The sequence below is a fragment of the Populus alba genome, chromosome 8 (genome assembly GCF_005239225.2).
Source record: "Populus alba chromosome 8, ASM523922v2, whole genome shotgun sequence".
In the NCBI taxonomy this organism is placed as follows: domain Eukaryota; kingdom Viridiplantae; phylum Streptophyta; class Magnoliopsida; order Malpighiales; family Salicaceae; genus Populus; species Populus alba.
Window position 1 is genome coordinate 12,695,077 of NC_133291.1, and position 12,865 is coordinate 12,707,941.

At 33.6% G+C, this 12,865-nt stretch overlaps 2 protein-coding genes across 4 annotated transcripts; both read left to right on the forward strand.

Moving 5' to 3' along the window:
* The first annotated feature begins 224 nt into the window (after positions 1-224).
* On the forward strand, positions 225-5,849 carry LOC118053678 (probable LRR receptor-like serine/threonine-protein kinase At1g67720). 2 transcript variants are annotated; one of them, XM_035065006.2, is made up of 15 exons: positions 225-777; positions 1,058-1,595; positions 1,741-2,252; positions 2,407-2,539; positions 2,947-3,018; positions 3,095-3,163; positions 3,297-3,368; positions 3,541-3,609; positions 3,782-3,954; positions 4,046-4,299; positions 4,462-4,588; positions 4,686-4,751; positions 4,839-5,025; positions 5,113-5,245; positions 5,389-5,849. In XM_035065006.2, the coding sequence occupies exons 1-15, from the start codon at positions 708-710 to the stop codon at positions 5,710-5,712; spliced, it is 2,799 nt and encodes a 932-aa protein (XP_034920897.1). In that variant the 5' UTR covers positions 225-707; the 3' UTR covers positions 5,713-5,849. The 2 variants fall into 2 exon arrangements, with proteins under 2 accessions (XP_034920897.1, XP_034920905.1); XM_035065014.2 differs by having other exon boundaries at positions 225-578.
* A 1,989-nt stretch (positions 5,850-7,838) lies between these two features.
* Positions 7,839-10,082, forward strand: LOC118053703 (E3 ubiquitin-protein ligase AIRP2). Of its 2 annotated transcripts, none has more exons than XM_073410677.1 (5): positions 7,839-8,250; positions 8,325-8,990; positions 9,112-9,178; positions 9,323-9,557; positions 9,674-10,082. In XM_073410677.1, the coding sequence occupies exons 2-5, from the start codon at positions 8,871-8,873 to the stop codon at positions 9,882-9,884; spliced, it is 633 nt and encodes a 210-aa protein (XP_073266778.1). In that variant the 5' UTR covers positions 7,839-8,250; positions 8,325-8,870; the 3' UTR covers positions 9,885-10,082. The 2 variants fall into 2 exon arrangements, with proteins under 2 accessions (XP_073266778.1, XP_034920927.1); XM_035065036.2 differs by having other exon boundaries at positions 7,841-8,250; positions 8,828-8,990.
* Positions 10,083-12,865: the final 2,783 nt, after the last annotated feature.

Genomic DNA, 12,865 nt, shown 5'->3' on the forward strand with positions numbered 1-12,865 from the left:
CTCTACATATCAATATATTTATCAGTCATATTAAAAAAATAACTTATTTGGAAATATTATGCATAATTAAAATTTCAAAAACTAATTAATGAAATTAAATTAATTCCAAAAAATAAAAAATATTTATCTTTCATTATTTCAAATGTCAAGTCTCTCTCAGTGTGTGTGTGAGTGTGAGAGAGAGAGTGTGTGTGTGTTGTGTTTGTGTGTGTGTGTGTGAGAGAGAGAGAGAGAGAGAGAGAGAGAGAGAGAGAGAGAGAGCTTTCCCTTCAAATCTTCGTTACAACTCTATGGACTTCTCTGTGTTTGACATCATATTCAAGCTATTATAACATATCAAAACTAAAAACAAAATTTAAAGGTTTTTCAACATAAACAAACGTGTTTATAGTAAAAGTTGGCTCTTCTTTTTCCACCCTATAGGTTCAGCTTGAGTCACCCACTTTCACAAAGGAAATAAAGCAGAACTTGAAATCTTTTGATTTGTTGGGGAAAAGAAGATTCCCAAGAGAAAAGAAGGCCATAACATGAGTGAACATTGCACAACCTCATCAATCAAAAAAAAAAAAAAGTGAAGAGTAAGTACTAGGTTGTGGAAGAAAAATGTGTTAGATGCTCAGCTTAACAAACAGTTATGGGGTTCATCAATCACTTGAAGTTCTAACAAAAATTAGATAATAGGATTTGTTTTTATCTCCCTTTCTTTAATGGCTCTGTATTCTCACTTTCTGGTTCTCTATCTGTTCTTTGTATCTTCTGCTATATGCCAAGTTACAGGTGAGTTCTTCTTGACTCTGCAACCTTATTGTTTATTTTAAGGATATTTTCTTTTCATTTTGTACACTGTGCTAGCTACGTTGTAACACAAAGATGTAGATACCAACTTGGTTTCTTGTTGCGATCTTAAGCATGTTTTCATTCTCTTGCGATGATAGCAGTAATAGCAATCTATTTCTTAAAGATTGGCGATGATCCCTTTCTCTTTTTGTGCTGTGAATTGGAGTTTGTAATATAGATGAAAATCCAAGAAATTAATTCAACCAATTTCAAAATGCAGAATTTATCAGTATAGATTGTGGCGGCACAAGTAATTACACTGATCCAAGAACTGGACTGGCATGGATTTCAGACAACGGTACAATCATGAAGTATGGAAGATCATCAGAAGCACAGGTTTCAAATGGAAATACGCAGTATCAAAGACGGCGAGACTTTCCTATAGACAGCAACAAGTACTGTTACACTCTAGGTACCAAAGAGAGAAAGCGGTATCTTGTCCGTGCCACTTTTCAATATGGAAGTTTGGAAAATGAAGATGCCTACCCCAAATTTGATCTCTACTTGGACACAACAAAGTGGTCGACTATGGTAGTATTGGATGCTTCAAGAGTGTATGTGAAGGAAATGATTATCAGGGCTCCTTCAAGTTCAATTGATGTGTGCGTATGCTGTGCTACAACTGGTTCTCCCTTCATATCCACTCTAGAATTGCGACCTCTCAACCTTTCAATGTATGCCACTGATTTTGAGGATAATTTCTTCTTAGAGGTAGCAGCTAGAGTAAATTTTGGTGCCTTAAGCAAGGATGCCATAAGGTTAGCTGATTTCCAATTGTTGCAGAAAGATAACATGGAGTTAATTGAGCACTTCATTAATTAGCTTTCCACTCACTTCTCTATTAAATCTAGTTCTTGTGCAACATGGAAAGATGTCAAAATGTAAAACATTTGCCTCTCTCAGGTACCCGGATGATCCATATGACAGAATTTGGGGTTCAGATCTCGAGAAAAGGCAAAACTACCTTGTAGGGGTGGCCCCTGGCACAGTTAGAATCAATACATCGAAGTACGTAGACACTAGGACTAGAGAATACCCTCCAGTTAAAGTAATGCAAACAGCTGTTGTTGGCACTGAAGAGACACTAAGCTATAGGTTGAATCTTGAAGATTTCCCTGCAAATGCTCGAGCTTATGCATATTTTGCCGAAATTGAAGACTTGGGAGCCAATGAGACTCGGAAATTCAAATTACAGCAACCCTACTTATCTGACTACAGCAATGCAGTGGTAAATATAGCAGAAAATGCCAACGGAAGCTACACTCTTTATGAACCCAGCTATATGAATGTGTCTCTGGATTTTGTTCTTTCATTCTCTTTTGTCAAGACCCGAGATTCTACACTAGGACCGCTCTTAAATGCGATTGAGATTAGTAAATACCTAAAGATTGAACCGAAGACTGACAGCAAAGATGGTAAGCCTACAACCGCAGCTTATTACTAATCCCAAAAACCATCTGTGCGAAGAGGTCCTAATCATAATGTTTTTCTTAATTTTTCCTAATAGTATGAGAAAGAACGTGCTTGACCAATATTAGCTGTATGAATAATTACAACTTTAATTGCCAGTGACTGTTCTCAATGCCCTTCGCTCTCTGTCTGCTGAAAGTGTTTGGGCAAATGAACAAGGCGATCCTTGTGTTCCTGCTCACTGGGAATGGGTGAATTGCTCCTCAACCACACCACCAAGAATCACAAAAATGTAACCTCTTCTCACTTAGTTAATTCTAGATTTTCATATATTTCATTCTGGACAGTGCATTTTGGCATTTTAGACTCTTAGTCTTTGAAAAACGCTAGTAGTTGCAGTTGGTATGGATACTCATTACTCCATTCATATCTATTCATTGATTTGTCAACTAGAGTACTTGCTTTGCCATGCGTTACTGAATGCTACAGTTATGAATTCAAAGAAACAATAAATTCATCATGCCATGGAAATTCATTTGATATACTTGATCTAAAAGCTCATAGAACAGCCAATGCCGCAATATTAAAAGTGTTGCTAACTTGTAATGGGCTCCGTAAATTTTTCCACATAATTAAGTAGTTAATGTTCCGGACTTTCTAAGATCCTTATAAGAGTGACTCTGCTGACCTGCTGAACAGTGCATTGTCAGGGAAGAACCTGAAAGGAGAGATTCCACCTGAGATTAACAACTTGGAGCAATTGACAGAGTTGTAAGTGATGCTGTGCAATAGTTGAGCTGTACTACTTCATATTATGATCCATCTTAATCCTTTTCTTTTTTCTTAGGTGGTTGGATGGTAACTTCCTTACAGGGCCAATCCCTGGTACAAGCAATCTTGTTAATTTGAAAATTGTGTAAGCTTTGAAATTCATGCTTTACATTCCATCAGTTTATCCTAAAACTGCAATTTCTACTAGTGCATGTTTCTGCAAATTACCTGTAGAACAACTGACTAGTCCTTGCCTGCTTTATTCAATGGTCATCCAGGCATCTGGAGAGCAACAAACTGAATGGTCCATTGCCCAAGTACCTTGGTAGTTTACCTAAATTACAGGCACTGTAAGTAGCACTCTTGACTTATTTAACTGTCTCTATACACTATATATGATGATTCACCCTTCACCAGACTCTTGATTGCAATATGAAGTACAATTAATCTTTTGATCCCAGGCGGTAATGCTTCCATGACACTGCTATGATACTCATTAACTGTGAAATGTCTTTGTGACAGGTACATACAGAACAACTCCTTTAGTGGGGAAATACCTTCAGAATTTTTAACTGGAAAAGTTATCTTTAAGTGAGTATTTCGAATTGTTTTATGTCATCGCTTACCCCTTGGCTTATATGATAATAAAAGATGTGCCTAGCTTTTGTTCCATAGGAAACTGGTATAGAGAATAAGATGCAAGAACCATCAAATCGTATGCCTCATAACATTTATAAAGAGCTACGATATTATTCTCTTGCAGTTATGAACATAATCCTGGACTGCACAAAGAGGCAAGAAAAAAGATGCACTCGAAGTTGATAGTTGGAATTTCGATTGGCATACTTGCAGTTCTATTAATTGTTGTGATAGGAAGTTTACTATTCTTGCGTAATCTTCAAAGAAAGACATCTCATAAAAAAAGTGAAGTCCAAGGTCTGTATATATCTATACACACACACCTCAGTTATCTTCATGTTGCATAGCAAATTTTTGTGCATTTCTCAAGTATTCTTGAGTCTGTCAGGTAATTCTTGGCGTGTAAGTACCAAGCCTTCGACTGCGTATTCTGTAGCACGGGGTTGGCATATGATGGATGAAGGAGTTTCATATTATATTCCACTCCGTGAGCTTGAAGAAGCTACCAAGAATTTTTCCAAAAAAATAGGCAGAGGAAGTTTTGGGACTGTCTACTATGGGCAAATGATAGACGGAAAAGAAGTGGCAGTTAAGATAATGGCTGACTCGTCCACTCATCTGACACAGCAGTTTGTGACTGAGGTAACTTCATGTCACCCCACATAATTTGATGGAGTTAGAGATTTGAAACTTTGAATGTTTAAAGAACAAGAAACTTAGTTAGCATAAGATCAGACCAAGAAATGAAGCAACTATCATGAACTTCAGAGGGCTGGTTAATTAACTACATTAAAGCACCTGCAGGTTGCCCTATTGTCAAGAATTCATCATAGGAACTTGGTTCCTCTGCTTGGATATTGTGAAGAAGAACATCAGCGTATTCTGGTTTATGAATACATGCACAATGGAACTTTGCGCGATCACATTCATGGTCTGCAATCTGCACATTACAATTGCTTTATTGTCCACCCTTCTGTTTCTTTATTAGAAACATTTCCATTTAAATCAATGAGATGACCTTCTAATAGGTCCTGTCAACCAGAAGCGCTTGGATTGGCTAGCTCGTTTGCAGATCGCAGAGGATGCAGCAAAAGGTTAATATTGAACTTCTGGTTTGTTTATGATGCATTAGTATTTGGTTTACAAGTTCACAATATAAACACATAATTAGATGCTTGTAGGACTTGAATACTTGCACACCGGATGCAACCCTGGTATCATACACCGAGATGTTAAAACAAGCAACATTCTCCTGGACATCAATATGAGAGCAAAAGTGTCAGATTTTGGGCTCTCAAGGCAAGCTGAAGAAGATTTAACCCATGTATCAAGTGTGGCGCGAGGAACAGTTGGCTACCTGGATCCTGAGTAAGCCACACCTTCATCAGTTGTGCATACCCATCATTCTCTACTACTTCTGCTCGTGCTTCACCAATCGTGTAACTGCTTCTTCAGGTACCATGCAAATCAGCAATTGACTGAAAAAAGTGATGTCTACAGCTTTGGAGTAGTTCTCTTAGAACTGGTATCAGGAAAAAAACCTGTCTCAACAGAAGATTTTGGTTCTGAATTGAACATTGTTCATTGGGTATGCACTTCTTGCTATCACCATTCTCTTCAAAGGCATATAGTCATCTTTCTTGAATTGAAGCCCGTATATTTCTATTATGCTCACTACATATGAAACCAAATTAAGGCTTAATCATCCTCATGAGCTGCTATCTTCTGCAGGCAAGGTCCTTGATTCGTAAAGGAGATGTGATGAGCATTGTAGATCCTGTTCTAATTGGAAATGCCAAGATCGAGTCCATCTGGAGGATTGCTGAAGTTGCAATCCAATGCGTAGAACAACGAGCAGTTTCTCGGCCAAGGATGCATGAAATAATTTTGGCTATACAAGAAGCTAACAAGATTGAAAAAGTAACTGAAGGCAGCCAAAAAGTACAATCTGCTAGTTCAAGAGCACAATCTTCCCGGAAAACATTACTCACAAGCTTTCTCGAGATTGAGAGCCCTGACTTATCTAATGGTTGCCTTGTCCCAGCAGCCAGATAGTTTTCTTTCCATCAGCCTTCGCTTATCTGTAACATATACTCTTACACCATATCCACACTTTTTTTTTCATATTTTAATCTGAATTAAACTGATACAATAGAGTATAAAAGTGAGAGAGGTCTAAATTATTTTTCCAATTGCAAACTTTGACCAGAGAAAAAAGAAAAAGGCAATTGAGAGGTGCCTGCCCTAGAAAAACACCAACTTTCCTATCTAATAGCGTGATGTTCTGGAAGATGTAATAATTGTCTTGCCTTATCAAACAGTTAGAGAGAGGGAGAGATGCCCCAAGCAGAAATTTCTGACTCTTAAAGATGTGTGTTGTTTTTTGGTGGCATTTTAAAAAAAAATAAAAATAAAAATTTATTTTTTATTGTTTTTGTTTTGTTTTAGTGTGTTAATGTTAAAAATAAATTTTAAAAAATAAAAAATATATATTAATTTGATATATTTTCAAGTAAAATATATTTTTTTTAAAAAAATAATTTTCATAATATTAAACATATTAATTAATTAATGTTTCTATTTTAAAAACGCGATTTGCCTCCACCGCAACCGCGAATCCAATTAATATATGGCATTGCGTTCCAAACGGTGTTTTGTCTAAATTCAAAAAATTTTTTTTTTGCTAAAATTGAGTTCGGTTTGTACTTTTTGGATCGTTTTGATATGCTGATGTCAAAAATAATTTTTAAAAAATAAAAAAAATATTATTGACATGTATTTCGACACGAAAAGTTATTTGAAAAGCAACTACTACCACATAACCAAACACGCTTCTGATGCTTTTTATTTAGGAATATGGTTTGCATTTTCATGCCTACACCTCGCCTACGCTCCTAAACTGAAAGCATCAATTAATGCTTTTGATTTGGAAAGGTATAAGTTTTTTTAAAGGCATGTTTCACGAGTTTTTTTTTTTAATTAATTTATATATATATATATATATATATTTTTTTTTAAAAAAATTATTTTAATATGTTGAAGATGTTTTTGGTTTGAAAAGGTATATTATACAAATTTTTTCTTTAAATTAATTTTTTATATATTTTTAAATCATTTTGATGTGTTGAAGTAAAAAATAAAAAAAATATATTATGTTAATATATTTTTTAAAATATATATATTTAAAAAAAACAATTTATAATATACTCATCAACAAGCAATTAATGGAGTTGACCTTTTGGCATCGCCTTAACTAGTATATATATCTTAAGGCTTGGATTTCACATTTTAGATGGTGTTTGTGTGAATAGCTCCTTATAGTCTTTTATTATTTTATCTCATCCACTAAATATTATATGTTCATATTGTTCAAGAAGAGGACTAAACAGGTTTTTCATCATCTTAAAGCCACCATATATTATATTAAATTATATAGATATGATTCGACCTCTTCATATATTAAGGGATTTCTATTCTATGATTAAAAATCAGGCTGCCACCAAATCCACTGGGCAGCTAAACCCTAAAATAAAAAAGCCTACTCGAACAATTATGTTTTAATAACTACCCAACTTATGTAATAATAGGCAGTTTACCTAAAAAATACTCAATCAATAATCTCCACCAAATCTTGTTATTAATTTTAGAAGTGAGTAAAAAAAAATCAAAAAATTAATGAAATCGAGAAAATTAAAAAAAAAATAACTAAAAAAAATCAAACTATAAAAAAAAAACCGATTAAAATTTTAAAAAAATCAACCGATTTGTTTTAGATTTATAAGTTTGAGACTGAAAAAACCGAATCTAAATAGAAAAAAATTAAAAATAAACTGAACCAAATTAATTTGAACCAGTTTCGGTTTTTTTTTTTAAAAATTGATTTAGTTATATTTTTTTTGATAAAAATTAAACCAAATAAAAAAAATTACCCTAATTAACTTCGTGTAATGATATTTGATTGTACAGTGAGTCTAAGAAATTACACCTCTTTTTATCTTATAAAATAAAATTCGTAAATTATTTTTATGAAAATTCTCATATTTTTGTGAGAAATAAGGATAAAACCCCATATTTTTTAATAATTTCTCTACATAAATAGCATAAAATCCAAAGATACAGAAGGGGAAAGAGGAGAGAGGAAAGGCAAGGCTATAAAGAAATAATAAAAGGGAAGGCAACAACTAAAAGCAAAAGATTAGATAAGAACAAAAGAAAAGGGAGAAAAAAAATTAAAGGAGAGCATCGTCAACAAACGAACAAGACACAGCCACCCACCACACCAGAATTATACATACGTATTCTCTGACGATCAAAAAACCCAAGAGTTGTCAGTGTCAAAGCCGCCCCGAGAAAGCAAGCTAGGGACACACACCCTATCCCTTCTCCTTTTTAGCTATACTCTCTCTCTCTCTCTCTCTCTCTCTCTCTCTCTGTTGTTTTTTATTGCTTGACACACCTGCAGACCCAGTTGAGCTTGTTTTGTTGGGCTTTGAGTTTGAGAGAGATGGAGATGATGCATTATCAGTTGAGCAACTCATCTTACCAAGACTCCCTCAAAGTCTTGGAGGCCGATATCCAGCATGCCAATGTTTTGTGAGTCATTTAAATTTCTTTTTTCTTTTCAACTCCTCTTTTGATCACATGGGTTTTTTTTTTTTTTTTTGTAGTTGGGATTCTAAGAATCACTTGTTATGATCAACAACAACAACATAAGTTCGTTTTGAAATAATTCAAGGAAAAAGAGGATAGGGATTTTTTATTCTTGTTTTCTATGGTCATTTTTAGTTTGTACCAAGCAATTTGCAGATTTTGTGAATTTGTAGAAGGATATTTTCAAGTGGGAATTTATGTTTCAGTTTTATTTGTTTAACATAAAAAAGACTGCAATATCCATGTACACACATAAATAATGGATTTTGGTGTTGGTATTGCTATGTCTGCCTACTCAATTGCGGCTAAAGCGAGCTGCTTTGGCTTAAATTTCATGCAATTCCAAGTGCTAATAGGTGGAGATAGTTGGGATTCCCTCTCTCTTTATGCCTTCTCTGTTTTCAGGGAAAAAAATGGTTATAAGTTTTGTTCTTTTTCTAGTGACCAGTATTGTCTAAATATTGATAGCGTGACTGAGTCTTGCTAATTTTGTTACACGATGTGAATGATGGTGTACCAGGGCTGCTGCAATTCCAAGGGGCAAGGATGGAGCGCGTCTGCAGATGAAATTAGTTTACAATCGCTGGGCACCTCTCCTTTTCTTTTTGCTACAACGGATAGATTGTTCATGCATTTGCCTGCTCCCTAGATATCTAAATTTCTTTCATGTACTTTTATATAAGGTCAATTCTCCTTTTGGTCTGTTGATTCTAAAAAGATATTTTGCCAAAGTTTCCAATTCTTCCATCCTGCTGTGTATAATTGGGGCAAATTTCTATGTGTTTGCTCTTTAATATCGTGCAGGTTTATAGCGATGGTAGACCTAGCCTATCTAAGCACGGAAGGAAAGCAACAATTCGGGAATTCTATGGTATGTATATCATGTAAGATTGTTTTGTTTGGCATTTCTTGATTTATAGACCATAGATATAAATGCACTGCAACTAATTTCCAACCATTCTGATTGTATGTTTTTATTTGACCTTGTTCCATTTCATGATTGTTGCATCAACAGGTGTTATATCACCGTCTCTTCAACGGCTTCATAGTAACTTAGAAGAGTTGGAAGATGTTAAGGGAGAGAATTCTGGCATGGAGAATTTGGGCAAAAATAAGGTGGAAGGAGATAACAAGCTAGCCAATATTGACTTGGAGAGGGAAGATGAATGTGGAATTTGTTTGGAGCCCTGCACCAAAATGGTACTGCCTAATTGCTGTCATGCAATGTGCATCAAATGCTACCGCAACTGGTAACTACAAGCCTTGAAATCTTGATGCAATACCAACGCCCTTTTCCACTGTGAGTACTTGATATTGAAGAGGGTTGCCATTAATTTCACTTGTATGGTTTTTTGTATAATCGCAGGAACACAAGGTCAGAGTCCTGCCCATTTTGCCGTGGCAGCTTAAAGAGAGTTAACTCGGAAGACCTATGGGTTCTCACTTGTAACAATGAAGTTGTTGACACAAAAGCAGTTTCCAAAGAGGATTTGTCGCGCTTCTATCTCTACGTCGATAGCTTGCCAAAAGATTATCATGATTCCCTTTTCTTAATGTATTACGAGTACCTAATATGAATTGAAAGTAAATAAGAAGAATGATGTATAGAGGGGAGATGCCGACCTTCAAATGTACATAGAGACCGGTAAGAACTACTGTCCCTGATTCTTACACAAAATGATCGATCTCATCTTTTGTTGAGTTCTTGAAAGTCAGCATCCTCGTAATTAATATAAATCTCTAAATATGTGAATTTGAGATCCATTTTTAGAACATATGGAAGCACATTTTTGCTTACTTATCAGCAGTACCCAGTTTTATTTCTCCTTTTGAACAGTCATAATGGCATTATTAGAAAACATACACCTGAGGTTGTCTTCATTTCACGTCTGCCCTGCCATGCCATATGCTATGTTTCTTATAATGAAAAAGGATTTTAGAGTAGAATTTGTGCATATAGTTTTCATCATGTTTACCACTTGTAAATCACTCGGGCTATGTTTGTGAGCAGAGATGGATTAAAGGTGGAGGAGAAATGACGGATAAGTTATCATCCATTTAGTTGTTTGACAACAAGAGAGAGGAAGGATGTAAATCGATCCTTCCCAAACAAAAGCATTGAGAAGTACTAAAGAACGGGAAGGATGAGAGTCAATTATTAGAAATTACAATTGAGGAAGGATTTGTAGGGTGGCCATCGTTCTTACCAAACAAAGTGAACACCATTACCTCCGTCATCCTTCCCTCGATCCCTCTTGACATTTACTCAAATGGTATTTCTTATTCAGAGTTCTCTTCGGTTCTGCAACCGGAACCAAACCACAAGTCTGGTTTCTTTGACAGAGTCCATTTGCCTTCTGCATTTTTTTTCTTGGTCTGATCCGAGCTCCGTTACTGTGAAAAATGTCTAAAAAATGCAATTAAAGAACATTCAAATTGCAATGTCGGCACTGTTTTACTTAAATTATTTAGCACGGGAAACTTGCAGGAAAATGGATCTTCTACTGATATTATTGATGCGTCTCAAAATCTATGTTATGGGAAAAACGCTAATGTGCTGGATAATTAGTTGGTATTTGGTATTGTATTTCAAGCAATTTAATTTATTATTTATATTCAATGTATCTAATGAATTAATATGAAAAGTCTAAAAGAATCAGCTGGTAGTAGGTGATGTTTGATAAAGAAAATAATGGGTAATTATAGTAGTAACAGGTGATGAGATAACCGGTAAATAGTACATGCAAGATGTGAAGGCTATCCAATAATATAGTAAGTAACTTTATAAATAGATAAAGTATAATAGATAAACTCAGAAAATATATACGTAAATATATTAAGAATAAAGAGTGTGTAAATTTTTAACTTGAATGATTTATGATGTATTTATAACCGATAAATTTTATCTTTGTGATATTTTAAATTATATTCCAAATAATACATATTAAATTAATTTAAAATATTAAACAATTTATGTGGAAAATTCTTTAGCTCGGATCCCAATATATTATCGTCCAATAATGTTACATAGTTTTATTGCTTTCTAAGATTGGAATCATGCGAGAATTTCTTCAGCATGTCACTGTCTATTTCCATGTCTAGCCATTTCCATGTTGCTTTCCGAGTAAGTGATTGTCACCCTCTCCTCCCAGCCGATGAACTTGCCTCTTTAAATTGTGTATGATGTGCTGTGCTGGTACAACAAACAAAAAGTATTTTTAAAAGCTGTCCCCAGGCACCCCAAAATTCAAATTTGGAAGCCAATCTAATGAGTAGTTCCAATGTGGAAAATTTATCCTTCTCCAAAGGCAACCAACCACTACTCAAGGTACTTTTGATTGTGTTTGATAATGTGTTGTTAATTGGGTTGCTTTAAATTTTAATTTTTTTATATATTTTATATTATTTTAAAGTTTTGGTGTTAAAAATAATTTTTAAAAAATAAAAAAATTAATATATTTTTAAATAAAAAATATTTTAAATTATTATCGCTACCATAATTTTAAATAAGCCTTCATCCATTTAAATCGAGTTTTCGTGAACTAATTGAGAATGATATTAAAGAATATATGATTTTATTGATTTAGGAAAATACATTTAGAAATGATAGTTTGTACATGAAAACAATAGAAAATCAGATAACGGCACCGTCTCGATCTATTTTATAAAACGCTCCGTCTTTCAACACTTTGAGTAGGAAATATTTGTCTATTTCGCACTTAACGAAACCATCGGCAACAGCAAACAAATCACCGTCAATTCCACAACTCAAATCCTGCTCTGTTTCATTTTGTTTCTTATTCAAATTCCCAGATCAATTCCTTCCCATTCTTCAATAATTTAATTTAATTTAATTTAATTAGCAGATCTGAATCATCTGATTACCATTTATCGAGAAGCGAGCAATTCGATTATGATTTGATCAGAAAATGTGGGAGCAAAATGTAGTGATAGCAACAGAAGAAGACGATGGGTCGTTTGTTTACAATAAAACTGAGGGCAACTTTAAACAGGTACTGAGAGAATAGTAACTATTGATTTTTAAAAAATATTTATTTTTTGAAAATATATTAAAATAATATTTTTTTTAATTTTTAAAAAACTATTTTTAATATTAACATAGCACATCAAAAATCTAAAACTATATAAAAAATATATTTTTTTAATTTTCTTAAAATACTATTTAAAACACATAAAAATTAAATGGAATATTGTTGTTAATACCAATCAGGTAACGATCACTTATTATTTCATAGTGTTTTTTTTTATTAAAATAGTCATCATTTTATTTTGTTTTTTAATATTGATTTAGTTGGATTTATTTAAATTCATCAAATTATTAAAAATATAGTTAAGTTAATTAGATCTTATTAGATTAAATTGGATTAAATTTTTTAAATCAACCAAATGGATTTAACACTATTACTTAGGACATGATATATGGACTATCAAAAAATTTGGTATTATAATGATGTTTGGGAGTGAGTTTTAATTTATTTTTTGTTAAAATTTAAATATATTATATTTTAAATTATGTTTTAATGTTTTTGATTATTTT

Bases quoted from the DNA above. Each gene is read 5' to 3' on its own strand.
- LOC118053678 (XM_035065006.2), top strand. From the start codon at position 708: ATGGCTCTGTATTCTCACTTTCTGGTTCTCTATCTGTTCTTTGTATCT. The intron at 778-1,057 runs GTGAGTTCTTCT...TTCAAAATGCAG, and splicing joins TGCTATATGCCAAGTTACAG to AATTTATCAGTATAGATTGT. The intron at 5,246-5,388 runs GTATGCACTTCT...TATCTTCTGCAG, and splicing joins AATTGAACATTGTTCATTGG to GCAAGGTCCTTGATTCGTAA.
- LOC118053703 (XM_035065036.2), top strand. From the start codon at position 8,162: ATGGAGATGATGCATTATCAGTTGAGCAACTCATCTTACCAAGACTCC. The intron at 8,251-8,827 runs GTGAGTCATTTA...ATGGTGTACCAG, and splicing joins ATCCAGCATGCCAATGTTTT to GGCTGCTGCAATTCCAAGGG. The intron at 9,558-9,673 runs GTAACTACAAGC...GTATAATCGCAG, and splicing joins ATCAAATGCTACCGCAACTG to GAACACAAGGTCAGAGTCCT.